The 27,890-nt window shown below is 37.8% G+C and overlaps 1 protein-coding gene across 4 annotated transcripts in view; it reads left to right on the top strand.

Annotated features, from left to right (window-relative positions):
• The window catches only part of ARHGAP42 (Rho GTPase activating protein 42), a 303,129-nt gene that overhangs the window by 196,761 nt on the left and 78,478 nt on the right, over window positions 1–27,890 (top strand). For all 4 annotated transcript variants that reach the window (XM_074400467.1, XM_039471250.2, XM_074400464.1 and 1 more), the window contains exons 5-6: window positions 20,446–20,547; window positions 27,351–27,461. In XM_074400467.1, the coding sequence (XP_074256568.1) occupies window positions 20,446–20,547; window positions 27,351–27,461 (213 nt within the window). The remainder of the gene's footprint in view (window positions 1–20,445; window positions 20,548–27,350; window positions 27,462–27,890) is intronic.

Consider the following 27,890-nt stretch of genomic DNA (forward strand, 5'->3'; position numbering starts at 1 on the left):
TGTTCCTGTTTGGGGTTACATATTATTGCAATAATTGGTGTATTACATGTGCAAGTTAATCTTAAGAAATGACTGTTCATCAGTGCATCTCTTTACTAGCTGACCCAATTAAGATCAAGTAAGATCAGTAAGACTGTAAATGTTTGCAAGATTCCAATAGTCATTTAACTTCTTTGAGAAGAAATCAAATACAGTGGGAGGAACACTGAATTAGATTTAGACTTTATGTTGATCCTCCTTGATTTAAAATGAAGGTGGTCTCTTTCTGTGCTTTGCTAAATTATGTAGTTTCAAAGAGAAACACTAGAAATTATGAAGCAGTAACACAAAGCTATGCTTGCAGGCATTTTGTCATCCCTTCCATGAACCTGATACTGTGCTGAGTACTGACATGCGTTGATCTCACTTATGCATGCCATTGATAAGTAAGATTAGTGCATGTCAGTACTCAGGATGGCACTGTAAGTATTGGCAGTATTCCAATAGTCCTTTAACTTCTTTGAGAAGAAATCAAATATAGTAGGAGGAACATTGAATTAGGCTTAGACTTTGTGTTCAGTGCATTTCCAGTACTCAGCAAATACTATGCATTAAGTTCTTTATGGAGCATTCTGTCATCTCTATTATGGACCCAGTACTGTGTTGAGTACTGGAGATGCGTTGATGAGTGACATCATCCTTGCAGTTGAACTGTTCAGTCCAGGCTCAGTTGAAGTTCAGCCCTGGTTCTCTATAGCGTCCCCTACTGTGGCTGGTTCATGTATAACTAGCCGATGATGTCTAGTGCTTTTCCCTATAATATCTATCTGTTGAGAGATTTGCAGATTCCTCTCATAACCTTTGTCTAAACTACTGTAATCAAACACTTTCATCTTTACTTTCTACTTTTTGAAGTGAAGTTAAGTAATTTCTCTGGGTCTTTCTACCTTAAAAATCCTTGAGGTACTTACATGGTAATCCTAACTATTTCATTTGAAGCATTCATCTGACCAAGATGTGAGCTATCATGCAATATAATTGTGTGACGTTAAGTGATGGAGCCAGAGATCTCTGACCCGAGTTTCCCTTCAGGATTGCCTTTTAACTCCTGCTACTCACAAGGACTACTGCAGACATTCTGTAGCTGTCAGCTCCTTCTGGGCTCCTCGGCTGCAGAAAGCTGCCTCCCCAAGGGCACATCTCTCCTGCACGCCATCATTCAGGCAGCCCAGATCTAGTGGTTGATAGGGGCAGGAGCAGAAAGGCCTAGCCGTTTAAGCTCACGAGGAGGCAACTCTCACAGGCATTTCTAGCTCCAGAGCTCCCCATGGAGTGAGCCTAGGCTTTTCTTCCCTTCATCAGTGTTCCTTCTCTACCTCTATCCAATGCCGCTTCTGGAGAACCCATCGGCAGCACGGAGGTTTCTAAGAATGATCTTTGTTACCCTCTCAAGACCTCTATTTTATTTAAAAATTGTTACATTTATTGGCTATTTTCAGAATAGTAGAACCTTCTTCACAGTGAAAGGCTCAATACAGACAGACGTGTAAGCATTTCACATAAGAAGGTACAGTTGATAATGGATATGCCCCAAACATCAATTGCAGCTTAATGTCTTTGACTGTCATGAAAAACAGCCTTTCCTTTTTAAAAAGAATATGCTTTCCCATAATTTAGCTTGACATGTATCCCAGGCCCTGAAAAAGCTTCCACTACTTGTCAGTAAGTGATAGTTTTGTTTCCCGTAAAGTGCTAAAATGAGAATGCAGTCTTTCATTTTAGAGAAAAGTGTTGCCTGGGAAAGAATGGACTAGTTGACCTAAAACAAAGTGGGGGATATGGGGATGTGTATGTGGGCAGCGGGTTGTATGTATTTATGTGTATATTCCTAAAATTCTTTAGCCAGTTACTAAGATTTTTTTAAGTGCGTATGCAAAAAAGTCAATTGCCATTCGTTTTGTGATGTGTAAAATTATGTTGTTGAAAGGAAACCAATTTCCCATCTTTATCATAAAAAAGGCTTAACATAATACCTTGTTCCAGATAATTTACCTTTTAAGATCATGAAATAATTGATTCTAATACTCTTTTTAGAGGAAGAGGGATTTAATACGGTTTTTGAAGAGCATGTAATGCTGTAGAAGGAACAAGAGCAGCTTCTCCAGGATAGTTGGAAGGCACTGGTAAAGTAATGGTGGTGATGGTCACAGTGAAACTGCTATGGATCCATCGTCACCTTGCTGTCATAGTATGTTAGAGTCTGATGGGTGTAGTGCTTTTTTGTGTGTATTTTCTCATTTGTTGCCTTGTGTGCTTTCAATGTCACTACAGCAGAAGCTAATCTCTTTTCTGAGATCCAAAGCATCTTGTTGAAATTCTTGTGGCATTAATTAGTATACTCTTTACTTCACATTGTAGATATTTATGTGTTGTATTCTCTCCTTTACTTAAGCTTACATCTTTGGAACAAAAGTCATGTTTTAAATAGCACAATAGAGGACAAAATAAGGGTTCAGTAAATACTTAATGTATCACTGAAGTGATTGTGCTGCACAGGATGACTATACTCTTCTTCTTACAATAGAAAGAAGTGAAGATTAAAGAGTGCTGTGGTCTGAACGTGTCTCCCCAAATTCTCAATCTCCAGTGCAATAACGTTGACAGTGTGGCTTTTTGCGGTGTTTGGGTCATGTGGACTTCACCCTCCTGAATGGATTAATGCCATACTAAAAGGGCTTGATTGAGGGACTTCCTTTCTTTTTGCCCTTTTGTAGTTTCTGTCATATGAGGACACAGAGTTTCTCCCAGTGGAGGATGCAGCATGAAGGTGCCATCTTGAAGCAGCCCTCCCAGGATACCAAACGCTCCCACTGCCTTCATCTTGGACTTCCCACCTTCTAGAACTGTAACAAACTTCTGTTCTTTCTAAATTATCAAGTCTGTGTTATTCTGTTATAGCCACACAAACAGACTGAAACAAAGGGGTTAAATGACTTTTCCCATCTTAGCGCATTTAATAAGTGATCTGTTTGACATCCTGGTTTTCTGATTTAACCTACCTCGTTCGTTCTATTAACTATAGGTATTTAAAGATGGGAAACTATTTTTTTCCTGGAAGATGAGACGCAGACTAGTAACTGACAGAGTTTCTCTGTTCTCCCCAGTCTCTTTCTGCTTTTGGCAGTACTCCTTGTTCCATCATGGGCTCATGCTGGTTTTCTTATTTCCTTAACTCTTGACCCACCTTGTTCACCTTTCAAAGTCCTAACCGTTTTTTAGACTCCAGCTTCTTGGATCTGGGTCACAGTGTCAAGTAGCCAAGGCCAGACTTTTGGACTTTGCCACAGTGGGCAATAGGCAGGGTTGGTCTTCTCTGTCAGAAGTAAAGTCAGGAAAGGAATGGAATGTTAAAGAACAAGTACACAAAAAATAAGACGCAAAATCAAAGGGAAGGTCACTAGCCCAGGCTTAGAGGAGCTAAGGAACAGAGCAGGTATCTGCATGAGAACCATTTTGAGGAATCTGCAGGCAGGTTTTCCTTAGGCAGCCACATCTTTTGAAGGTCCACATTTCTGCCGCCCGAGATGTCCCTTCATGGTCTAAAACGTATTCAGCTCTCTCAGCCAGCTCCTGACGCTTGAAGTTTGACTTCCTGAAACTCTTCCAGGCTGCAGTGATCTTGCAGAAGTTCTGTTGCATTTGTTTCCTTTCATGGTTTAATTGTTTTTTGATGGCTTCCTGTATTATCCTACAAGTTCCATGAGGAATGAGTATTTATTATGTGCTAATAAATGTACCACATAATTTACAAGCAATTACCTCATTCCATCCCTTTAAAGGCTTCATTAAGTACCATTGATACTTGTATTGTACAGTTGAGGAAAACTGAAAAATAACCTCTTAAGGACCCCATAGATACTAAATGGTGAAGTTGGGATTTGGAATCAGACTGCTTGACTGTCATTAAAGGCTATACTCACAATCTGTTAACATTATAGTGAATAGATATAATTTACTATTCCCAACAATATTTATTTTTTTAAATTATAAGGCAGATTAATGTCTTTAAAGTAAAAATCAGGTTAAAATGCTGCTTGAAGTAACCTGTAGTCTGTGCCTGTGGCAGGGACTAATAATTAATTTTAGGTCAGTTTTATTCTCACATAGTCCTTATGACTGAAGAATGTGCTGTTCTGTTATTATCAAGGATCCTAGCTAAAATAATGTAGTGTTTAGAAGTGCCGTGGGGGAGGATTCTGTGTGTTTTGAGAGAGAACTCCAAGTCTTGGGGAGCTGTACCTGTTTCACAGGCGTTTCACACCGTTACTGAGGTTCTCTGCAAGGGGGCTGTTGTTTTTGATAATGACTTGCACTTAGCATCTTGAGGCAGATGAGTTGGAGATGCCTTTCCTTATCTACATGTAATTCCTGGCTTTTTTATTGTTTCCTGGACCAATCGTAGCTGTTTTTTTCTGAGGTGTGTGAGATAGATGCAACCTTGAAAAGGAAAAGCATTGCCAAAAACGTGGCTTGTCTGGGTTTCAAGCAAATGTTTCTTAGGGTTTTTATTCATAGCGTCAGCAGACTCTTGTTTTGTTCACTGGCACAAAAATTTGCATGGCCCATAGCAAGCTCCTTATATATTTCTGTCCTTGTCCCTCTTCCCTGTCAGTTGCTCCTGTTTTTATATAAGTCTTCAGAATGTTCAGTCTAAAAACATTTATTAACCCTCTACATTCCAGGTAGACATTTTAAAAAATATCCTTACAGGTTCAGAGATGAGTAAATCATAGGAAATAACTTAAAAGCATCGTTTTTTGTTTGAGATGGAGTCTTGCTCTTGTTACCCAAGCTAGAGTGCAATGGCATGATCCTGGCTCACTGCAGCCTCTGCCTCCCAGGTTCAAGCAATTCTCCTGCCTCAGCCTCCCGAGTAGCTGGGATTATAGGTGTGCACCACCACGCTCAGCTAATTCTTGTATTCTTAGTACAGATGGGGTTTCATCATGTTAGCCAAGCGGGTCTCAAACTGCTGACCTCAGGTGGTCCACCCACCTCGGCCTCCCAAAGTGCTGCGATGACAAGTGTGGGCCATCGTGCCCAGCCAAAAGCATCAACTGTTGAAGGGTTCAATAGAGACAGATACTTTATGTCTATACCAGAGTAAATGCTGAGTTAGAGGTACATGTAGGTACAAAGTACTTTGTGGACATAAAGGGCACTTGATCTAATGTGGAAGTCCAGTCTCTGGAAGGATGATACTTGAGGCAGGTGTTGCTGGTTGAGTGAACGCTAGCAGGGGAAAGGAGAGCTGTTTAAGTGAAGAGCATAGGCATAGTAGGCAAAATGTGATGGTATGTGAGAAGAACTTCAAGCGCATTGGTATTAGTAGAGCATAAAATATGAAGTTGCAGGTGTTGGAGATGAGACCAAAAAGACATGAAAGTGCTGCATTTACGGAAAGCCTTGCTTCCTTTGCCGAGAGGTTTGGATTTCATTCTGTAGCTTTGGAAACTGTTTATACAAAGAAATGTAATAGTAAAAAAATGTATTTTAAATTAATTATTCTAACTAAAATGGATTATGAAGAGGGAGAAGGAGCAAGGCCTTGAAGAAGATCAGGTGAGTGTTAATTAAAATAGTTCAGCTATTTTAAAGCCCTAAATTACTGCAGTCATTTTGAAATATAGTGAAGTCTGTTTTCTGAAGACCAGATGCTTTGGTAGCTCTTGATGGGATCAAATTATACTCAATAGTAGTCTGCTTCTTGAATATTGTATTTACTAAATAATCCATTGTGTTATACTAAGTCAAGTTTTAAAAAGTGATACACTGATCTTATCTTTAATTCACACTGTAAAATCTGGTGGGTTAGGCCTGTATTTAGAGAGTTTGATCAAAAGAAACCAGTCTTATAAATACAAATGAAACTGGTTACATATGATGTCTAGAACCAAATAAAGAAGATAGTGGCATTCGTGAAGATGACATTATAGGTGCTTCTAGAAAAGTCTTAAAGAAAATATTGGTTTTCTAGTCTGGAACCATGATTTCCAAATATATTAGCTATTGAGTACTGCCTGTCCCTGAAATAAAAGCAGATTTTCTTTCTAGTTTTCCATGTATAGCATGACTGAGCTCTAAGGAAGCCCTCTGGCTCACTTGGTCACATTCGTTAATTCTCACTACCTCATGTCTACAAATATAATCCAATATACTAAATTGTTGAAAAATTATTTTCTCTGACTAACCTAAATATCTCAGATTCAGTCCATTTCCTTCTGTTGCTTCCTCACCGAAGATGGAGAGCAGGTGGTCACCATGTGACACACTTCGATTTTACAAGAAAGTAAAAGAACTCGTAAATTATTTCCTTCACCTTAAATTTTCCTTTAGATTCTCATGATATATTCATCAGCATTCCAGAAGTATTTGAATACTGTCATTTCCATGGAATGTTGAGGGATCATTTTATGAGAAATGACAGCATCCTTACACAGAGAAACATTTAGGGATGTGTGTGTCTGTTTCTTTTTGAAATTGAATTAAGACTTTTGAGTCTCAGTGTCTTAAATTTCAGCTTTATGTTATTGTAAGTTAATTTCATTAAATGTTTCCAGTCTGTAGTAGGTTGATGTTGGACCTCATGATATGGAGAGAAAATATTTGAAGTGTAGGAAAGAACAAATAGATAATGCTTCTTGGCCTTTGCATTAAAATGAACTTGCTAATTATTTTTAAAGCATTGTTAGTAATAAAATTGATTAAGTTTGGGTAAAATGTTTCTGTTTTCTTTTTTGGCAACAATGAATGGCTGAACAGCCATAAATAAGACTGAAGGGAGGAGAAACTTAGAATCACAAATAATTGACAAACAGGACAGATTGTCACCTTATGCAATTTAATTAACTGAAAGGAAAATTTCAAGTTCAGTTTCTTTAACATAAAACTGAATTTCCTTTGGAAAAAACATTGCATTTGAAGATTTTTTTAAATCTATAGAAATTATAATACCTAAAACTTAATTTGTATCAATTGATGTATTAAGAGTTAGAAGAAAGAATAATAAATTATTAGTAATAATTAATTTTGAATTTTTGGTGACCATAGAACTAAGCTTTTAGGAATTTTCCTAATTCTAACTGATAAATTCCTTCATGAAGAAGAACCCTATTTCTCAAGTCAAGTGGTATACAGAATTGATATAAACATTTATTTTAGCTTTTCTCTAGTTGCTAAGTTGCTTAAGTTGTAGTTTTTAAGTATCAAAACTGGAATAAGTTCATTATTAAAAACATTAGTTAAGTAATTCTTGGGAAATAATGACTCATCCCATGCCGGAGAATTAATCTCACATTTTACCAACGAATGGCTATTTTTTGTTTAATCCTTTGCAATTGTAAGAAGGGATTAAGCACTGTTTGAGAGAGAAGATTTTGAATTTTAAACAGGTTGTCTTCCAGTGAAAATAAAGTAATGGAAAATTTTCGGTCAGCTACACTTCTACATTTTAAAGGAATATTAGAACGTATTCTGCCAAATAGTTCCTCAGTATATTTGAGTTGAATGGTGTAAGGTATGACCAACCCTCCCAGACTTGGCACAGTTGTAAACATAGTCTAGACTTTTGTGAGCTGCAGGAGTGGTAACATGGGTAATTTCACAAGAGACAAGATAGTGACTTGACTTACAGACTGCATCTTTGCAAGTGTTCTGGTCATGTTTATGTGATGTGACAGAGGGACTTCTTGATGATAAAGCAATAGTGAAGGATAACAAAACATCAGCATTCACCGAGTGCTGAAACGACACCGTAAAGTAAAATGAAAAGAGAAGGTACATTTTTGTAACTGAAAACTGAGATTCATTCTTAAGTTTGTGGCCTAAGCCATGTGAGTAGAAAGTAGCTAAGTGGTAGCACTACCACCCAGTCTTCTCTTTTAACTACCAAGCTGACAGTTTTTATGACGATTTCCGTAATGCAGTGGTTGTCATGTTTGCCTCAGAAGCTGACAATTTTCAATGTCAGCACCTTTTGCTTCTTCTCTCCTTCCTTTAAGCCTTTCAGTGCCCTCATCACTTAATATGAAATTTTGATAATGGAATTTTCTCAGTAGAATCTACAACCCCAAACTAAAAAGGACAAAGGACTGTGCTAAGATAGCAATTGAACGTGCAGTAGATGTTTTCTCCAGTTCCCACCTTTCTAACTGTTGATACTGCTACTAGTCGATCACCTTATTACGTCTGGGGTCATTTGCCAGCACACAGGGCTGCAACACCAGTGGCCATGCCTCTCATGGGAGATGTGCCTAGGAACAGTGTATATACAGGACCACCAGAAAAATAACTGTTCGTGCTTTAAATAATCAAATTGTTACCTATGCTCTACTCGATTCCAAAATGTTTAAGTTGCAATCATTTCATCTCGCTTTCTCACATGATAGAGAAGGAGGCCAAGACTCTAGAGTGATGAAGTGTGCAGTGTCATAGAACCAGTGGTAAAACGGAGAGGACAATTAGGACTGTTGGCAGCGTTTACAGCATTGGCTAACCATCATTCGTTCATTCATTCATTCAGCAGTCCTTTTCATGTAGAAAGTAACTTGTTAGCTCACAGCTTAGCTTAGGATTTCCCAGCCTCTGCACTGTTAACATTTTGGACTGGTAAATCAGTTAAAATCATTGTCTCTGTCTGTATTTCTCTCTCTCCCATGTCTTTATCCCGGGGAGTCCTACAACCTGGTTATGGAAATTGAGCCTTAGACTGCACTAACAATATTTTTTCTAGAACTATTCTTATGAAAGAGCAACTCTTTTCTGTTTTTTAAAGTTTTTACCCTAAGATCAAAGGTCAAGAAAGGACGGTCAGAGAAAGAGCCAGCTGAGGACATTCTGCAGTACAAATTCAGACCATGTTCTCCCAGCTGGAGGGAGGAAACATTGAAGGAGGTGCACCAGGTATATTTTAGGAAGGCTTCTGGGAGCTTCCCACAATTTTTCTGTTCAGATTTTCTGATGAAAACTTAGTCACATGCACACATCTCATTACTAGGAGACAGGGAATTGTACTCTCTATTCTTAGCAGCTGTGTGCCTTCCTACAAAAAAGGGGTTCTATTATATTGAAAAAGGATGGCGCTCTGTCAGATGGGTGTTCTTTTTTCTTTTTTAATGAAACTAGTAGCAAAGGGGATTCCATAAGCAGATATTCAGTTGAAGGCAGTTCCTAGAATTGGCTCATGTGACTAATTCTGTAGCAATAACCAGAACACTTTAACCCTTTGAAAAACGGGGGAGTCATTTTCCTTTAAATGTTAAAACTAAGCAGTTGTGCTTTTTAATGCTGATTTTGAGAAAGGTCTTGTGTTTTAGTTTGGGCTCCATCCTCTTGCTGACTGAGTGGCCTATAATTAATTTCCATGAACCTCAGTTTTCTACTCTTAAGATGAGAGTTATAGTAATATGTTGGGTTTTCCCCCCTTCTATCTATAAACATTATCTTCCAGAAATCCTTATTGATTGGAAAATATACAAAATTGGCTCTAGAGAATAAGATTGTGAATGAACCTGCAAAGCTCTTGAAAATGTTTTGTTTTTCTTATCGTAAAATCATAGAGATAACACGGTCAATAAGGACATTAACTTTTATATACATCTTAGGACTATGTGTATTGGTTTGGAGCACAGTTTATGCCCTTCAGAGCCCTTTGGCCTTGCTCAGTAGAAAACCGTGAACTAGGAGTATCACCTCTTGTCTCTTTCACCTGCTCAAGGCCTGGCTCCAGTGCAGACTCCTGCTGCAGTGGGATCCACAGCATCTTGGTGCAGAGGCTTCAGACCACATTTGCTCCTCCCATCATGTCTAGACCATAACGGAGTACTACATTGTCAGCTCAGGGATCTGGCTTCTCCCATCACTGCTATAGGGGCCAGGTGACACTCTGAAAGGCAGAAGAGTTCTTGTTCCATGGGGTGAATTTTGATCAATGACGGGAAGGAACTGGCAGTTAAATCCTGCTTCTTGCTTGCTTATCCAATGAACAGCCCAGAGGGGCGTTGGTTTTGGACAGCATGAATGGAGATGTGCCCTAGAGCCAGAAAAGCTGGCCGGCACCTCATGCTGCTGTGGCCAGCTCCTCATGCTGCTGTGGCCACCTTCCTTCCTTGTCTCACATCTCTTTATTCCTCAATCTTGCCACACAGGTGCACGCGTGGACACACACACCTCAAGCTTCAGCAGGCAAGCTTTGCCTCAGGCAGTGTTTTCTAGGAAATTTGAACTAAATCAGTATTAAATGTAATATAATATAGAAATTTAATTTCTACTGCTATTGCTTTTACCTTAGGAATAAGATTAAAAAAAATGCCTCTGTCAGTTTTAGTCAGATTCAGTACTTGTTATAAGTTGGTCTCAGCAGTCTTTGTCATGCCTAGTATTTTACCAGTTCATGTATGTTCATCTAAGTTCTTTGTCATCCCGGAAGAGCAGAGAAATCCTAATTCTTGGCATGGAACAAAGCTTCAGTAGTTTAATTAAGAAATCTCCAAATTCACCCGGGGTGATTTTCCAAATATCCTGTCTGGTATGCAGAATTATGTAACCCTAGTTTTATCCCCAGTTTGGTGTCAGAGCCATGAGCTTGTAGCCACTCCACATGCTGTCTGCCTCCTAATTCCAGTCTGCCTTGTCTTCCTACAGCTATAAAAGAAGATTGACAATTGGATGCTGTATTAGTCGGGGTTCTCTTAGAGGAACAGAACATATATGTAAAGGGGAGTTTATTAAGTATTAACGTACACAAGGTCCCACAATAGGCAGTCTGCAAGCTGAAGAGCAAGGAGAGCCAGTCCAAGACCCAAAACCGAATAACTGGGAGTCCGATGATCAAGGACAGGAAGCATCGAGCACAGGAGAAAGATGTAGGCTGGGAGGTTAGGCCCGTCTCTCCTTTTCACATCTTTCTGCGTGCTTTATATTCTCCAGAAGCTGATTAGACTGTGCCCACCAGTTTAAGGGTGCATCTGCCTTCCCCAGCCCACTGACTAAATGTTAAGCTGTTTTGGCAACACCCACATAGACACACCCAGGATTAATAGTTTGTATCCTTCAATCCAGTCAAGTTGAAACCCATCATTAACTATCACAGATGTCATATGCTTTCAACATCATTCTCTTTCTCTTGAAAGGTTTGAAGAAGCATACAAATACCCAACACCCGCTCTACTTCCTACTTTTCCTCTCTCATCCCCCGCTCCTCCCCCTTTTTTTTTTTGAGATGGAGTCTTGCTCCGTCGCCCAGGCTGGTGTGCAGTGGTGTGATCTCATCTCACTGCAACATCCACCTTCCAGCTTCAAGTGACTCTTCTGTCTCAGCCTCCCAAGTAGCTGGGATTACAGGCCCATGCCACCACACCTGGCTAATTTTTGTATTTTTAGTAGAGAAGGGTTTCACCATGTTGATCAGGCTGGTCTTGAACTCCTGACCTCAGGTTATCTACAAGCCTCGACCTACCAAAGTTCTGGGATTATAGGCATGAGTCACCATGCTGGGTCTCTCATGCCCTCTTTCTTTAATCTCTTTCTTTGTTCACTTTTCTTTCTTTCTTCCCTCATTGCTTCCTTTTGTCCCTCATATCTTTTTCTCCTTCAACTCCGACCTCACTCTCCTACTTTTTGGGAGAGGAAATGAAGTGCTATAGTTGTAATCTGTTGCTTCCTTAGATTGCATTTTACTTTGCAAGGAACATGGACTTGGGAATGAGACAGATTTAATTTTGATTATCTGCTCTGCCTGTCATAAGCTCTGTGACCTTGGTCAAATTACTTCTCTCTTTGCTGATAATGTGTTCATCCTCATAAAATGAGGATTTATTGTTCTTACCTTGTAGAATTTGTATGTGAAGTTCTGGTATACGAACTACTTTACAACCACTTGAGAAAGGTCCATTTCAGTGTTCTTGGTCAGCCCTGAGCATGAATGCCAGTCACAAAATAGGTATTTACTAAAAGCTCAAGTTAATGAATGAATTAATAAAAATCTACCTGTGAGCCAGGTGTCAGCATACCCTTAGGAAACTTTCTATCTCTCCATTCTAGTTTTTGTTAGTTCTTACCAATTTTTCAACTTTTGTGTTTCTCCTTGTCTCTCTCTATCCCATCTCCATTTTTCCTTCTCATTTTTAAACAGAATTCAATTTTTGAAGAATTTAACATGCCAAAAACTGAAGAAAAACGAAAGTAAATATATTATTTAGAAAAATGGAGATAAATGTGAATCAATAGCTTAAACATTTACAAGCATTTGCCTTCAGGGGTCAGAACTTTGGAATAGAGATGGAGTAGGGAGCTGGCTTAATTTATAATTTTATATGCTTTCACATATGATTAGATTGTTGAAAACTATGTATGTCTTTAATTGTTAACTTCCATCTATGGAAGGTGAATATTTAGCATCCTTATGTACCACAACCCCTAATACTTCAAATATATTTCCCTTCCTGTTACCTTCCAAATATATATCATTTGATTACGTTTTTAAAAAGATCAACACTCATTGTTCATATAACTTTGTAATTATGGTTCATAGGTAAACCGTATCATATTCTATGATTACACATTTTTGCATAAGTTTTTTTTTTTTTCTTGGTGTCAATAATTGCCTTACTTTCAGGTTTTGCTTAATTTTCTGTTTCCAAGTACAAGGATATAATTACAAAACAAATCTTCAGCCAGATGTGGTGGCTCACACCTGTAATCCCACCACTTTGGGAAATTGAGGTGGGTAGTTCACTTGAGGCCAGGAATTTGAGACCAGCCTGACCAACGTAGCAAAACCTCGTCTCTACTGAAGGTACCAAAATTAGCTGGGCATGATGGCATGTCCCTGCTGTCCCAGCTGCTTGGGAGGCTGAGGTGTGGGAATCATTTGGCCTGGGAGGCGGAGGCTGCTGTGAGCTGAGATGTTGCCACTGCACTCCCACCTGGGTGATAGTCTTAATGGGTTTAAACATGTCAGGTAATATCTTCTCCAGTCTCTTGTTTTAGAGACATTTCTCCTATAACTCTCATGTTAGCCAATTGCGTTAAAGTTCAAAGACTTACTTGTCCATCTAATTTTCTGAAAGATCATGTTACCATTATTTGGGGAGTTCCTGTTCCTCTCTAAGTTCCTGTGTTTCCAGATCTTGTGCCTTACTTTCTTGATTTATTCCCTCATGAGAGCAAAAGACACCCCTCAGTATTTTCCTGAGAAATAGTACAGAAGCAGTAGAATTTTTGAGGCCTTGCACATTTGTAAATGTTTTTATTCTACCCTCAACCTGGATTGATAATTTAACTAGAAATGAAAACCTAGGTTTGAATACATTAGTCCTCAGAAATTTGAAGGCTATGGATTTTGATTTATAGCTTCTTTTATGTTGCTGAAGACCCATTGTTGATCTGATTTCTGATGTTTTTTATGTAAGCTCCATTTTCTTATGGGTTGCTTTTAGGTTTTTACTGTTATCCATGTTTTTTAAACATTTTATGATGACATGCCTTTTGTTTATTTTCTCATTCGTTGTACAGTATACATATTGGGCCATTTTAATATGAAAACTTTAAAACAATTCGTTCTGGAAATTTTCCTGAATTTTTTTTGGGGGGGCGCAATTCTTTTGATTGTATTATCTCTCATTCAGCAGTTCTGTTAGTCAGATGGGCTTCCTATGTCCTTTAGCTTTTAAAACTCTATTTTCTGTTTTTAATTAATATCCCTTTTCCTTATTTACATCTAATTTCTGTAGATTATGTTGTCTTATGTATCTATCTGTTTTAAATTTTTCTACCCAGAACTGTGTTTTGAGATCTATCAACATTTAATATTTCTCTCTAACTTCCGTGTGGTACTCCATGGTACAGATCGATTACATTTTATGTACCCTCTAACAAATACTCCAGTTCCTTTTCTGTTCCCACAGGTAACAACTTAATGAAGATCCTCATTCATATTTGCTGTGGATCTTTCTGTTAGCATCTCGTTGAGAGATACACCCAGAAGTTGGTTCTTACGACACATATATATGTCCCTTAGTAGTGCAGTATTTCCCTCTAAAAATACTTCACCCCTCTACAATCCCATCAGTAGTGCATAAGGGTTCCTGTGTCTCCACATGCTCTCACCACATCGCATCATTCAACTTTCTAACTCGTATAGCATCCAATTGATATGATGTAGTATCTCGTGGATTTAATTTGCTTGCCTCCATTAACTAATGTGTTTGAGCTTTGAGCGACTCTTCATATGTGTGTTAGACTTCAGGTTTCCTCTTTAGTGTGTTACTCCTTTATATCCTTGACATGCATGATCTGCTTGCTTCTCTTTCTGTCCAGTTTGTAGGATTTCCTTGTATATGCAAATGTGAATCCTTTGGTTCCTATGAGTTTGATCACCTGGTGGTGGTGGTGATGATGTAATTGGGAAAGCAAGAGATAAATTATAATGGAACAACCCTCCAGGAAGATATCTGGATTTTTAGGATGTCTGGATTTCAGCAGATTGTGGATGGGGTAGTTGGTGGAGAATGTGTTGGGGAGATTAGGAGTTGTTGGGTGGAATCACCCACAGGAGAGACATTGCTTTGCATGCCACACCAATATTCTCGACAAACTGAGATTCCGGATGCCAAGATCCCTTGCACCCCAGGTAACACCTAAACAACATAGGGTGGACTATGCTAGTAGCTGGTCCTTCGGGGAATCAGAGGTGGTGATGCTGCTACAGGCTCCCATTCTGGGCAAGGAGTACATCCCACCATCAGAGGAAGAAGTCATCCAATTAGGGGTGATAGTTAGGGCTACCTCTAATCCTCTTATGTGTTTTCAGAGCCTAGCACCATGATAATTTATAAGAATTTCTCAACTTTTTAGAATAGAAACTTAGCTATTGATTTTTATTATTACTTAAGTTGAAGGATTTCTCAAAATCGTGCTTATTTAGATAATGGCTGTACTAACATGATGACATAAATAGTTGCTTGGGAAATTTTACAATATCCTATGTGGCCATTTATAATATTGAGACTGTCTTGAAAATATCATGAATCAATATTAATGATGTGTTCCTTTACTACAAAGAAATGTAGACATATTCACTTCTTTTACATTAACATTAAAATGAAGGGTACTAATTAAAGTAAGCAAAGCTTTCTAGTAGTCTTTTATAGAAAAATGTGGTTAGATAACATGTTTATAATTTATTTCCATTTGTGATTAAGTGTGATAAAGTCTGTTCTTCATCTTTGGTACTTGCTCATGGTCAGTGGAACACATTGGATTGGCCTCTTTTAAAACAGTACTGTGTATTCTTGTCTTTTAGTGTACTCTCACCTGAATAGTGTTCATTGTACCCAAGAGGTAATATTTCATCCCCCACTCTCCTCCCACTCTTTGGAGTCTCCAGTGTCTATTATTCCACTCTGTATATTCATGTGTACCCATTTTTTAGCTCCCACTTATCAGTCACAACATAGAGAAATACAGTTTTTGGCTGTTTCTGAATCACTTTTCTTAGAATAATGGCCCCCATTTCTATCCATGTTGCTGCAAGAGACACGATTTCATTCTTCTATATGGCTAAGTGGTAAGTATTCCATGATGTATGTATATCACATTTTAAAAATCCAGTTATCCATTGATGGACACTGAGGTTGATTCTATGAGTTTGCTATTGTGAATGCTGCTGTGATAAACATATTAGTGCAGGTAACTTTTTAATCTAATGATTTCTTTCACTTTGGGTAATCCCAGCCAGTACTGGGGTTGTTAGATAAAACGATAGTTCTATTCTTAGTTCTTTGCAAAATCTCCATACTGTTTTTCATAGAAATAATTTATATTTCCACCAACAGTGTATAATCATTCCCTTTTCTCTGCAGCCTTGCCAACATCTGTGATTTTCTGACCAGCCATTCTGACTAATGTGAAATGGTATCTCATTGTGGTTTTAATTTGCATTTCTCTGATGATTATTGAGATTGAGCATTTTTCATGTTGGTTAGCTGCTTGTGTGTCTTCTTTAGAGAAATGTCTATTCATGTCCTTTGTCTACTTTTTAATAGGGTTATTTGTTTTTTTTCTCCTGGAGTTGATTGAATTCCATGTAGGTTGTGGATATTACCCCTTTGTTGGATGGATTGTTTGCAAATATGTCCTCCCTTTCTGTAGGTAGTTTCTTTACTTGTTGGTTTCTTTTCCTATTCGGAAGCTTTTTAGTTTAGTTAAGTTCTATTTGTCTTTTTTTGTATTTGTTGCATTTGCTTTTGAGGTCTTAGTCATAAATTCCTTCCATCAGCCAAAGTCCAGAAGAGTTTTTCTTGTTTTTTTTTTTTTTTTCTACGATTTTTTTTTTTTTTTTTTTTTCCTAGATAGAGTTTTGCTCTTGTTGCCCATGCTGGAGTGCAATGGCATAATCCTGGCTCACTGCAACCTCCGCCTCCCGGTTTCAAGCGATTCTCCTGCCTCAGTCTCCTGAATACCTGGGATTACAGGCGCCCTTCACGATGCCCAACTAATTTTTGTATTTTTAGTAGAGACTAGGTTTTATCATGTTGGCCAGGCTGGTCTCGAACTCCTGACCTTGGGTGATCCGCCCCTCCCTCAGCATCCCAAAGTACTGAGGTTACAGGTGTGAGTCACCATGCTCGGCCTTCCAGGATTTTTATAGTTTCAGATCTTACCTTGAAGTCCTTAACACATCTTGAGTTAATTTTTCTACATGGTGAGATAAGAGATTGGAGTCCAGTTTCACACTTCTGCATATGGCTATCCAATTTTTCCAGCATCATTTATTGAATGCGGTGTCCTTTCCCCATTATATATTTTTGTCAGCTTTGTCATTTTTATCTTTGCAATATGCCTAAAGTCTTATAAATATTTGACATTTTAAAAATGAAGATAAGCCACAATTTAAAGTTGACACTTGGAGTTTGTGCTTCTCTGGTTTCCTTCCATTTCTCATTTGAGTGTCTAAAATGGTCATGTGGTAAGACCACAGTTAGTAAGTAATAATATGAGCACTATGCCCAGAATAAATGCAGCGTAGATTAGAAAGCCAACTGATGGCAGACCCAAATGTGGCTTACTTTCCATGAGCTATAATTTGATCTGGGAAGCAATTTGCCATTTTGAGGATATATTTTATTTACTTAGACAGTAGTTGCCTTCTGTCTCTGTATCTCCTCTCTCTGTCTCTCTATCTTTATCTGCATAGACATGTAGCAAGTAATCGTATCAACTATGATAGTAAAAACGGTACTACACTTTATATATGTTCATTTATCTTCCAGGGCATCCCCTTCTACCTCACTTCTCATCTTTTTCCATCAAGATTATTATTTTATTGTAACTTTATTTTAAATAATTATCTAATTTAAATACAGTTACTGTGGATTGACAGAAAACATCTCATTATAGTATGAAGTCTCTATTTTTTTAATAATGCCGTATCAATAAGAAAACAGTGATCCTGAACAGCATTTAGTAATAATTCATGGGTAATTTTCTCCTTCCTTCAGCAGCTCTGATTTCAGAGAAAATTCTTAGTTTGATATCCATAACAAGTAACACAGAAACAAGAGGTAGCTATATGGGGTTACATTACTGAGTCAAATAAGACTTCGCTTACATGAGCAGTAAATCATGGCTTTTGGAGGAAATGTGACTTGCAAGGATAGGTGCTTTTTGTTTTCTAGAGCATGCTTCCCTAGATTACAGCTGTCCCTCCTGTGGCCTCGTCTTTTATCCCAGCTCTTTAATTTTATGCTTAAACTGAATGTGTTTTTGTTATCTACGTAATTGGAATCTTTGAGATCTTCTTCTTTTCTGGCCTGTTGGTATGAAGGGGTAGAGTTTAAAGAAGAGTCCAGGAAGTGGTTCTCGGAATGATTTTTGTATTGCCAGAAATGCTAAAGTATTGGCACCAAATTAACATTTCCAAAAATGTCACTGAACTCAAACTGAAAACAAAGATACAAGTGTCGTCACCACAGCTATGCACTCTCTTCCTGAAACCAGTTTCTTCCTCTTCTATGAAAAGCGAGAAATTTTTAGCATCTGTTTTTAGAAGAAAGGGAGTAATTTTCTATACTATACTGTAACCCAGCTGGTTGCTCACTTAGTGGATTTGAATTAGAGCTGTTGTACAGATTTGTCCCTTGTACCATGGATAATAATTTGTTGAACAAATAGAATGTCTGTGAGGGTCTGTGGTGGCCACTATTATGAGAGGAAGAATTTCACTTATTAAATATTTATCGAATATTTATTAGGTATTCCATTTTAAGGTAGTTGGCGGTGTATACATAAAATCTCTGCTGTAAGTAGAACATGAACACTATTAGAGACCCATACATACAACTATATGACCATTCAAAAGGGAAAGAGTAAATAGCAGAGAATTATGAATGGCATTTATTTGAGCTGGATGCTAAAAGTAGATACAATTTAAATGTGTGGAAATTGGAAGAAATGAGCATTTATGTCAGATGGTATGACCTAGATAGAGAAGAGAAAAAAGGATCATAGATAGGAAGCTTTAAAAGAGCTAGTGAGGGAGACCTTTAGAAAGGTATGTTGCAGGTTAGTTGTGGGCATGAAGCGCCGATTAAAGAGTAACATCCACCAAGCAAAAGATGAGAAATTCACCTGGGTATCTACTCCACAGGGAGTGGAGAGGAACCCTATCCTGAACCCTGGCTGTCTCTGTTTCCTTTGGGTCAGCTGTTTCACATTTTGTAGTGTGAGTTCCTTAACACACCTTTTGTTGTGCAGTACCACTCATTTTCCAGCTGTATTTCTCTTAGTAGGACCACATTTTCTCTTTAGGTAATAAAAGTTATTTGAATAGTTTGATTTCTCCTTTCTCCCCATTTATAGATGGCAATACTTGAATGCACAAACATCTCAGTAGTTTTTACATGGACTGAAAGTGGCATGAATTCTTAAAGCAGAACCTTACTCTTCCTTTTCAGCTCACTTTCTAAAATTTCACACATGGGAAAAGATTATGATAGGTTCTTGGAAATATAACCAAGAAGAAAGTTAAGAGTGCCAATGGATCAAAATAGCATTTCCTAGATAGATTAACCTGGATCTGACAACGTCAGAATAGTAGGAAAAATCCCTAAAGCCAGAAGATTTCCCTTCTCTTCAGTGTGGTTCAAAACTGCAATTACTTCTGCACCTGGCAAAAACTGCAGTGACTTCTGTACCAGTCTAATACTTCCCCCTCTCCTTCTTTCCCGTCCTCTACTCACGCATTTGTGCATCTATTCATTATTTTAAAATAACCTCTTCTAGGTATTTATGCAAGCAATAAAGCAAAACATTATGTGTTTGACACACATAATGAACTTGTTTAAAAAAAAATCAGTTCCAGTATCTGTGGATGGAGAAAAATAGGAATCTGCATTTTGAATGTGCTTATAAACACCTGACAAATTCAGGTGATCCAGAGGTTTCAGTTTCAGGGACACTGAAATAAAAAAAAAAAGGAACAGTACTTCTTTGGCCAATAAAATTTATGATTGTAGTTACTTAGTATTTATTTCATATGGACTTAGAAATGGAAAAGACATATCTGGTGGATACAATATTTATAGTTGGAGGAGATTATATACCCAAGTATGTCCTTTTCCCTTCAGTATTTCATTCTATTTGCATTTCTGTGGAAGCATGCCATAGGATAAAAGGTAAAGTTACTCCCTTCTTAGCTATTGCCCCTCCCAGATCCTCCCCAAAACTCCAAAACATTAGGAAGAAAGGTCAGCTATTAGAGTTATATTCAGAATTTATGATACAGAGGTTATATGAATCCTTTTGATTCATTTGACTTTGAATTTTCTTATTTAATTATTCGAAACTACCAGCATTCAAAAATCTTTTCCTCCATGCCAAGAATGAGTTGTTTGATATTTCAGGTGTCTTTTGTGGCTGAGAAATAATACGATTCTGTGAAAAGAGTCTATGTGAATGGTTCTCCAGACATTATATATTATTGACTCATCTGAATCAACAAAAAGCCTAAAAAAGACATTTTTCTCTTGGTCACATCTCAGCTCTACTGTATCAGAATCTGTTGTTGAGAGTCAATTATAGACTTCTTAGTGGGACTCTACTGTAGCCAGCCTGGCCCCTACCCATACCGCAATTCCATTTGCTCCAAAGGGGATGTGATTTGCCCTGTTTGTTTATACATGTATTTCTCACCGCAAGATGGAAAGCTTTTTTGAGAGCAGAGGACATACTGAAATGGCTTGTTTCACTTCCTTCTTCCTGTTTTTACTAAATTAAGGTTTTACACATACTTGGGACTCACTATATCTTTATTAAATAATTATATGGGACTTAGATGGGGATGGTGAAAATCAGGGTTTTCTGGATGCTCTGAATGAAATATTTCTTGTTGTTATTACTGTCCTTTAGGATGGAAAGAAGAAGTTTGACAAAGAGAGTGAAAAATATTACTCTATCCTTGAAAAGCATTTAAATTTGTCTGCAAAGAAAAAGGAGTCTCATTTGCAAGAGGTAAGCTTTTCCAACTGAGATATGGAAAAAGCATTAAGTCATGTAAAGCTGAAATTTCCGAAGGTACAAGTGTCTCAAAATCTGCTACTATTTAATAAAATAATTATGGTAACAGTAGCTAACTTAATTGAGCACTTAGTATGGACGGTACTTTAAACACATTATACCTGTTCCAAGTGAAGGATTAGTATTTCTTTCAACAATGAGAAAGGTTGAAATAAGATCTTTTCCTTTTCTTTTTGAGCATTTTTTGGGAGCAGAACCTATTAAATTCATGTTATAGCCTTCATATTAAATTAAAATATCTGTGACACTGATTTTAAAGCTTTGCTTCAGCATTGGGAGAAAGATAGATATACAGCTACACATTTTATTTTATTTTTATATTTTATTTATTTTCATTTCATTTTATTTTATTTTTGAGGTGGAATTTGGCTCTGTAGCCCAGGCTGGAGTGCAGTGGCGTGCTCTCAGCTCACTGCAACCTCTGCCCCCCGGGTTCAAGCGATTCTCATGCCTCAGCCTCCTGAGTAGCTAGATGGGGTTTCACCGTTGGTCAGACTAGTCTTGGACTCCTGACCTCAAGCGAGTGATCTGCCTGCTAGCCTCCCAAAGTGCTGGGATTACAGGCATGAACCACCATGTCCAGCTACTACACAGTTTAAAATCTCAATTATTATATATCAGTTTTCTTTAAGAGCAAATGAATAAATACTTTACTCACATCTAAGCGGTTTATTTCTTCCCTCTGTCTGAACTATATCTTATCCTTCCCTTTGATAGTGTTTTAACTATAATTAATAAAATCAATATTAGTTATTTTACTAAGGAATGTAGTTCCAGTTTCAGTGACACAGCATGTCCAAAAAAAAAAAAAAATCAGACTCCCTTGCCATTGTCACCTTGAGAGCAAAAAAAGCCATGAAAGCAGCACCCTCATCACTCCCCGCCTCCTGGTATACACTGACGTGAACACCATGAGTAGGGAGTTGTTGGGGTGGCTCACCGGCAGCTCACCACTGCTGTCTAGAAAACGATGGAGAACCTACAGTCTATTTAGTCTCTTCCTCCTCCCTCTTCATTTGCAGGAGTTACAGTCAAGAACCTCTTTCCTGATCCCTCTGCTAGGAAAGCCTCCTCCTTTCCTGTACTGCTTTTCAAATTCAACCTGCTCCTCAGCGATCTTTATTCCTTTTCTTATTTCTTCTGCCTCTCAGTTCAACCACAAGGCAAGCTTAACAACTTAGAGTATTATAAAGTTCCCACAGCCTCAAAAAGAAATAGGAGTGTTACTTTCCGGCTTATGTTCTCATCGACAGTATCAAATTTCTTTATTTAAAGATGTTTAACGTTGGGAAGTTTTGTTTTGCTAGATATTTATATATGACTTCATCAGTATGCTTTCTGTTATTAACACATGCTATTAAAAATAGTATAATTTAATATATAATTGTGTGCTTATGGAAAAATTTTGATGCTAAACTGATGGAAGACAATCTGCCATTAAGAAAAACTAGATTTCTATTTTAAATTTCTTGGACATATTTAACCTTACTGTATTTGGTACTGCTTGTTGTAATTTAATCAATTTTACATGTACCAAATGTTTTAAATTCTCATATTAAGACCAAATGTCTTAATATATTGTACTAAAAGAAACCTAAGAGAGAACAGGGTTATGGTATGGATGTGGATATAGTCACGTAGAGTGACACTCATCTCATTATTACCAGTACATCATCATCTACCATGCCCAGGGCTCTGGCCGGCTGCCTTTTTACAAATTGACTATGGGAAAATTAAGGGTGATCGTTAGAGGCCCTAAAGAACTTTAGGTTCCTGATAAATATGAGAGATCATCCTTTGAAAAGATGCTGTTTAAACCATCTTAAGGAAATGGTAACATTATCCTAATTTTAAAGTGTTCTAGAGAATATATCTCAGTTTTTCCTGACAACTTAGCTCAGTATTTATTACCTGACTTGCTAGTAGCTTAGGCTATGGTATAACAGAATATTTATTCTGGTTCCATATTTAAGTGGAGGGTGGAAAAGATAATAGCTGAGTAACATCCTTCTCCCCACCTCACTCCACAAGTACACACACGCTTCTTTTCCAGGAGATACATCCCCAAACACAACACAACTAACAAATTGTATTAACGTAGCTTCTCAGGGGTACGTAATGTAGACAAGGCAAAATGTAGCTTGGGTTACTTTTAACCCTCTCCCCTCTAGGAATCAAACCTGTTGTAGAAAGATGCTGCCATAAAAATATTTAATTCTGTGACATGGCATTTAAAGTCATCTGCTCCATTCTAGAACAGCTCGGGTCCTCTGTCAGCACCAAACTTACTAATTTGTTCTCAAAAAGGCCCTTCTGTGCCTTCCTGCCTGCACAGCTGACATCTTATTCATTTTGTTCATGAAAAATAAGTGGCTAACCATTTATTTCCAGGACTGAATGGAAGGGTCATCTTTTACTAATAAAATCCCAAGGCTGTCAATTAGACTTTTGGAGTAAACAGTTGAACAATCAGAAGCAAAATTATTAAGATTATAGGCTTTATAGTGGATGGAAAGAAGTAATGCTTGTTATGTGAATAAATAATTCTTTTCTAAGCATAAAGTAAAAGGAAGGTATCATAAAGGAAATGTAGAAAGACCTGAATGCATAAAAATAAGTGATCTCTTTCAAAAGGCATTAAACCAAATTAAATGTCAAACCATTAGGGAATTTAAACAGTATATAACATGGGGTTATTATCTCTTATATACAAGAAGCATTTGCATATCAGTGTGAGAAATGTAAACACTTCAGTGGAAAAAATGGGCTAAGGATGCAGACAGGCAGACTAATGAGGAAATATGAACTGTGATAAATATGGTTAGTTTCAGTGTCACATGTATTTAAAAATGCAAATAACAACGTGTCATTTTCAATTTGATAAAGATACTATCTATTGTTAGTGAAGGTATAGGAAACTGGACACGCTTTTGTTCTCCTGGTGGGAACGTAAAAGGATTTAATCATTCTTATGGTAAATTGGACATTGTATTTCAACAAACCTAAAACATGCTAGATGAGATGATTTCTCTTAGTAAGAATTTACCCCAAAGAAATAATCAGAGATGAGCATAAAAATTGTTTGAATATTGATCCAGGAGTAATTCATAAGTGCAGAAATTTAGAAATGGCACAAAGAATGATTGAGGTAAATAGACAAATGTAGTTTGACTAAAAAATGGAGTATGATATGTTAAAAGTTTTATTTGGAGAATCATTTAAAGACATTGAGAAATATTCATACAAATAAGCAGGAAGAAAGCAAATTGTAAACCAGAATATACAGTATTATACCAAGTTTGTTTTAAAGTAAGTTTGTGTGTGGGTGTGTGTATGTGTGGGTGTGCTTCACATCAAAATATTAACAGTGGGATTGCAATTCTTACTATTTTCATATTTCTCTGCCATAGTAACAAATAATGAATGAGCTTACAGCAAGGAATATTTTTACATTTATAATTAGGAGAAAAGTAAAGGAGAAAATAGATTCCCTTTAGAAATCCAGTTTTTGGTTTTCCACCTATCACTAACTACTCTTTCAATAGGTTCCTCTTGAGACATCTCCTAAATAAAGCAAAGTCCTTAGGCATAGTTGTTACACCTCTATTCTTATCCTTCAATTTCTGTCCCTGAAACCTCTTCCACTTTCCTATTGTTTATGACATCTGGATGAACATCTCTCAAGGCATAACTTTGTCATGCCTGACTGTCTTTGCACTGTCCACTGGCTGGTTACCAAGACTTTAGACTGATCAATTCCTAATGAAATGTGAAATCTTGCACATCACCATCTTTTCCCAAATTTGCTCCTACCTCTCATTTTCTTAATTTGCTGATACTGTTTTTATTAGTTTATTTTTGAGACAGAGTCTCACTCTGTTGCCCAGGCTGGAATGCAGAGGCGCGATCTTGGCTCACTGCAACTTCCACCCCTTGGATTCAAGTGGGGATTCTTGGGCCTCAGCCTCCGGAGTAGCTGGGATACAGGTGTGTACCACCATGTCTGGCTAATTTTTGTATTTTTAGTGGAGACAGGGTTTCACTATGTTGGCCAGGCTGGTCTCAAACTCCTGATCTCAAGTGATCCACCCACCTCGGCCTCCCAAATTGCTAGGATTACAGGTATAAGCCACAGCGCCTGGCCTATTATTATTAATTTGTATCACATTTTTCTTTGGCTTTTTCTTGCTGCTCACACCCACATCTTTCAGCTTCTCTTTCCTGCTGGGGTGCACCAGACACCTTCACCATTACCAGATAAGAGATCTTTTAATATTCATATGTACTCTGCCCCACCTCTTAATGTATTCTGTGCTGTCCTTATATTAATCTTGAATGTTGCTTGTTTCTTGTCAGCCTCCTCCTCACGTTTTTGCGCTGCCTATATGATGATATCTGCACTCATTCTCTTTTTTTTCTGCCTTGACTCTCCTTTCTGTCTCTTCCAAAGAAAACCCTAGTCACACACCTTTTGTCCTACCTAACCATACCTTCTTTTTCCTGACTCTATCCCATCACTCAAACTCTTATTGTTTTATCTCTTCCCCATTCTTCAAAGTCTAGCTTAAGTCTTTTCTCCTCTGGAAATGAGTCAACAAATACCACTTGATGCTTTTTCATCTCTTTTGAATTGAGATAGCTTTACAATAAGCTATCTGCAGAACCATATGGTTTTCTTACAAAATTAATCTGTTTTTTGAAAGTCCTTTTTTGCCAGGCAAACAACAGTTTACACCTGTTGTTCTGGCATAGTTACTACTAGTGCTCCCTTTCAGTTTTAAAATTATCGCAGTTTGAATGAAGAATCTTGGGATTACTCTACTAATCCAGTACAAAGTATATAGCACCAGTTGCCAGTGGGTTTATAAGCAAGTGTTTGCTAGTGAACCATATGATGAGCTTATGTACCAAAGAGATTTATTCTAAGTAAAAGAATGCCTTTGTATATTCTTGTACTGTAAAGAAATTAAACGGTCATATTCCTTAAATACTATAGTACTGCATGCTCTGGATGACGTTTCATAACAGCTTTGGTTTATCAAACTTCAGTTGCCCACATTGGAGGCTATGAAAACATCTATAAGTGCCAAACAGAAGAGTCATTTCTCTTTTATCCTTTCTTTGCTTCCCATTCCCCTTTTTGGAGGGGCATGAGTGGGATGAGATTGTGCATGGCAAACAAGTTTCTGAAGAAATGACTAAATACTTCTGTGTTGGGGTCCCCAAGACCTCCTCCAGCTTTGGTAATTTGCTAGGAGAACTCACAGGACTCAACATATAGTCATATTCATGGCTATGATTTATTACAGTGCAAGGAAATAAAGAAAGGGTACATGGGACAAACACCAGGTGCAACCTTCTGAGATTGCTCTCCCGGTGGAAGGGGGTACAGCATGCTCAGTACCCGCTTCAAGGACCTGTGGCACGTGAAATGTTGTCCATTATAAATGGCTTCAAGTTTTCTACTCCCAAATTGGTGTTGGTAGATACTTAGTACTCCAGAGACCTCCTTCTTTTCATCTGCTTTTGTAACTTCCAGCTGGCAGCAAGGAAGGTAGAGGTGGGCAAGAAAAGGAAGTCATGTCTCTCTGCTAAGCCAGAGTCACTTTTTTTTTTTTTTTTTTTTTTTGAGACGGAGTTTCACTCTTGTTACCCAGGCTGGAGTGCAATGGCGCAATCTTGGCTCACCGCAACCTCTGCCTCCTGGGTTCAGGCAATTCTCCTGCCTCAGCCTCCTGTGTAGCTGGGATTACAGGCACACCCCACCATGCCCAGCTACTTTTTTGTATTTTTAGTAGAGACAGAGTTTCACCATGTTGGCCAGGTTGGTCTCGATCTCTTGACCTTGTGATCCACCCACCTTGGCCTCCCAAAGTGCTGGGATTACAGGCTTGAGCCACCATGCCGGCCAGAGTCTCTTTTAAAGAGTGTATCTAAGGTGATAGCAGGCAGAGAAGAGGGAAGAGAGAAGCATTGCCTGAAAGAAAATGAAATCAACTCAATAATACTCTCATACTTTTTCAGTAGAACCGTACTGCAAATCAGATCTAGTAAATGTGCATGGCATTGACAAAGCATGAGTCATCAGGTTAGAGCCATTGAATTTTTGTCTGGTTATTTGTTTGACTCTGCTCCTAGTGTTGTCTAAGATCTTATCTAATGAAGTGGTCCTGCTGGCTTAATATTGTTAGATGCTTCTCCCTCCATTAAAATCCTCATTTGTTATGCAACATCCAAGCTGTTTTACTGTATGATGCTATACTCACTTCTCCCTCTTGTTCTCCATGTGTTTATTCTGCAGTTAAATATATCTCCTTCGTGCCTCTTTACTTTTTCAGGAAAACAGCCCTTGCCTTTTTAATATTTTTGATAATTCAGTCAATTGTTCATCTTAAGATTCAACTCCAAATTAACCATTTTGTCTCAGAATTTTGAATTTTATCTGTTCATGATCCCATGATTTTTCATTTACATTTATATGCCTTTTGTAATACTTTTTTTTTACTGCAATGGTTATTGTGTACTTTATGTGTGTGTGTGCATGCACACACAGGTGTGGGTCTCTTGTCCCATACGCTATAAGCTCTTGTGGGCAGTGACTGTCATAAGTGCTGTGTTAAACTTTTTGTAGGAGTTGCTTTTTGGTAAAGATAGCAGAGCAGGAATCGAGTTCCTGTCTATGTAGAACTATCAGTAATCACTCTCTGTGTCATTTTTTGCCCGGTCTTTCTCTTTAGGCAGATACACAAATTGACCGAGAACATCAGAACTTCTATGAAGCATCATTAGAATATGTCTTTAAAATTCAAGAGGTTCAAGAAAAAAAGAAGTTTGAATTTGTTGAACCGGTAAGTTTTAGTTTTTTTGTAAAAGATAGTAGGCTCAAAACAATCTATAGAAAAAAAGTACAGTGTTTCTTCTATAGTATATAATTTTTCTTGAAAATTATGATTTATAAAAATAAAAGGGAGTAGGGAAGGGATGAATAATTGGAACACAGATGACTTTAAGGACAGTGAAACTCTTCTGTACGATAGAGTAGTGATAGATGAATATGTCATTGTATTTGTCAAAACCCGTAGAATGAATAGTATAAAAACTGAGCCCTAATGTATACTGTGGTTTCAGTTAATAATAATGTATTAACATTGGCTCATCGACTATAACAAATGTACCACAGAAATGCAAGATGCTAATAAGAGAGGAAGCTGTCGCGGGAGGGGAGTAGATGGTGGGGGACAGGTGGGCTGAGGGGGTGTAAGGGAATTCCACTCATT

Source organism: Saimiri boliviensis, chromosome 6, assembly GCF_048565385.1.
Source record: "Saimiri boliviensis isolate mSaiBol1 chromosome 6, mSaiBol1.pri, whole genome shotgun sequence".
In the NCBI taxonomy this organism is placed as follows: Eukaryota; Metazoa; Chordata; class Mammalia; order Primates; family Cebidae; genus Saimiri; species Saimiri boliviensis.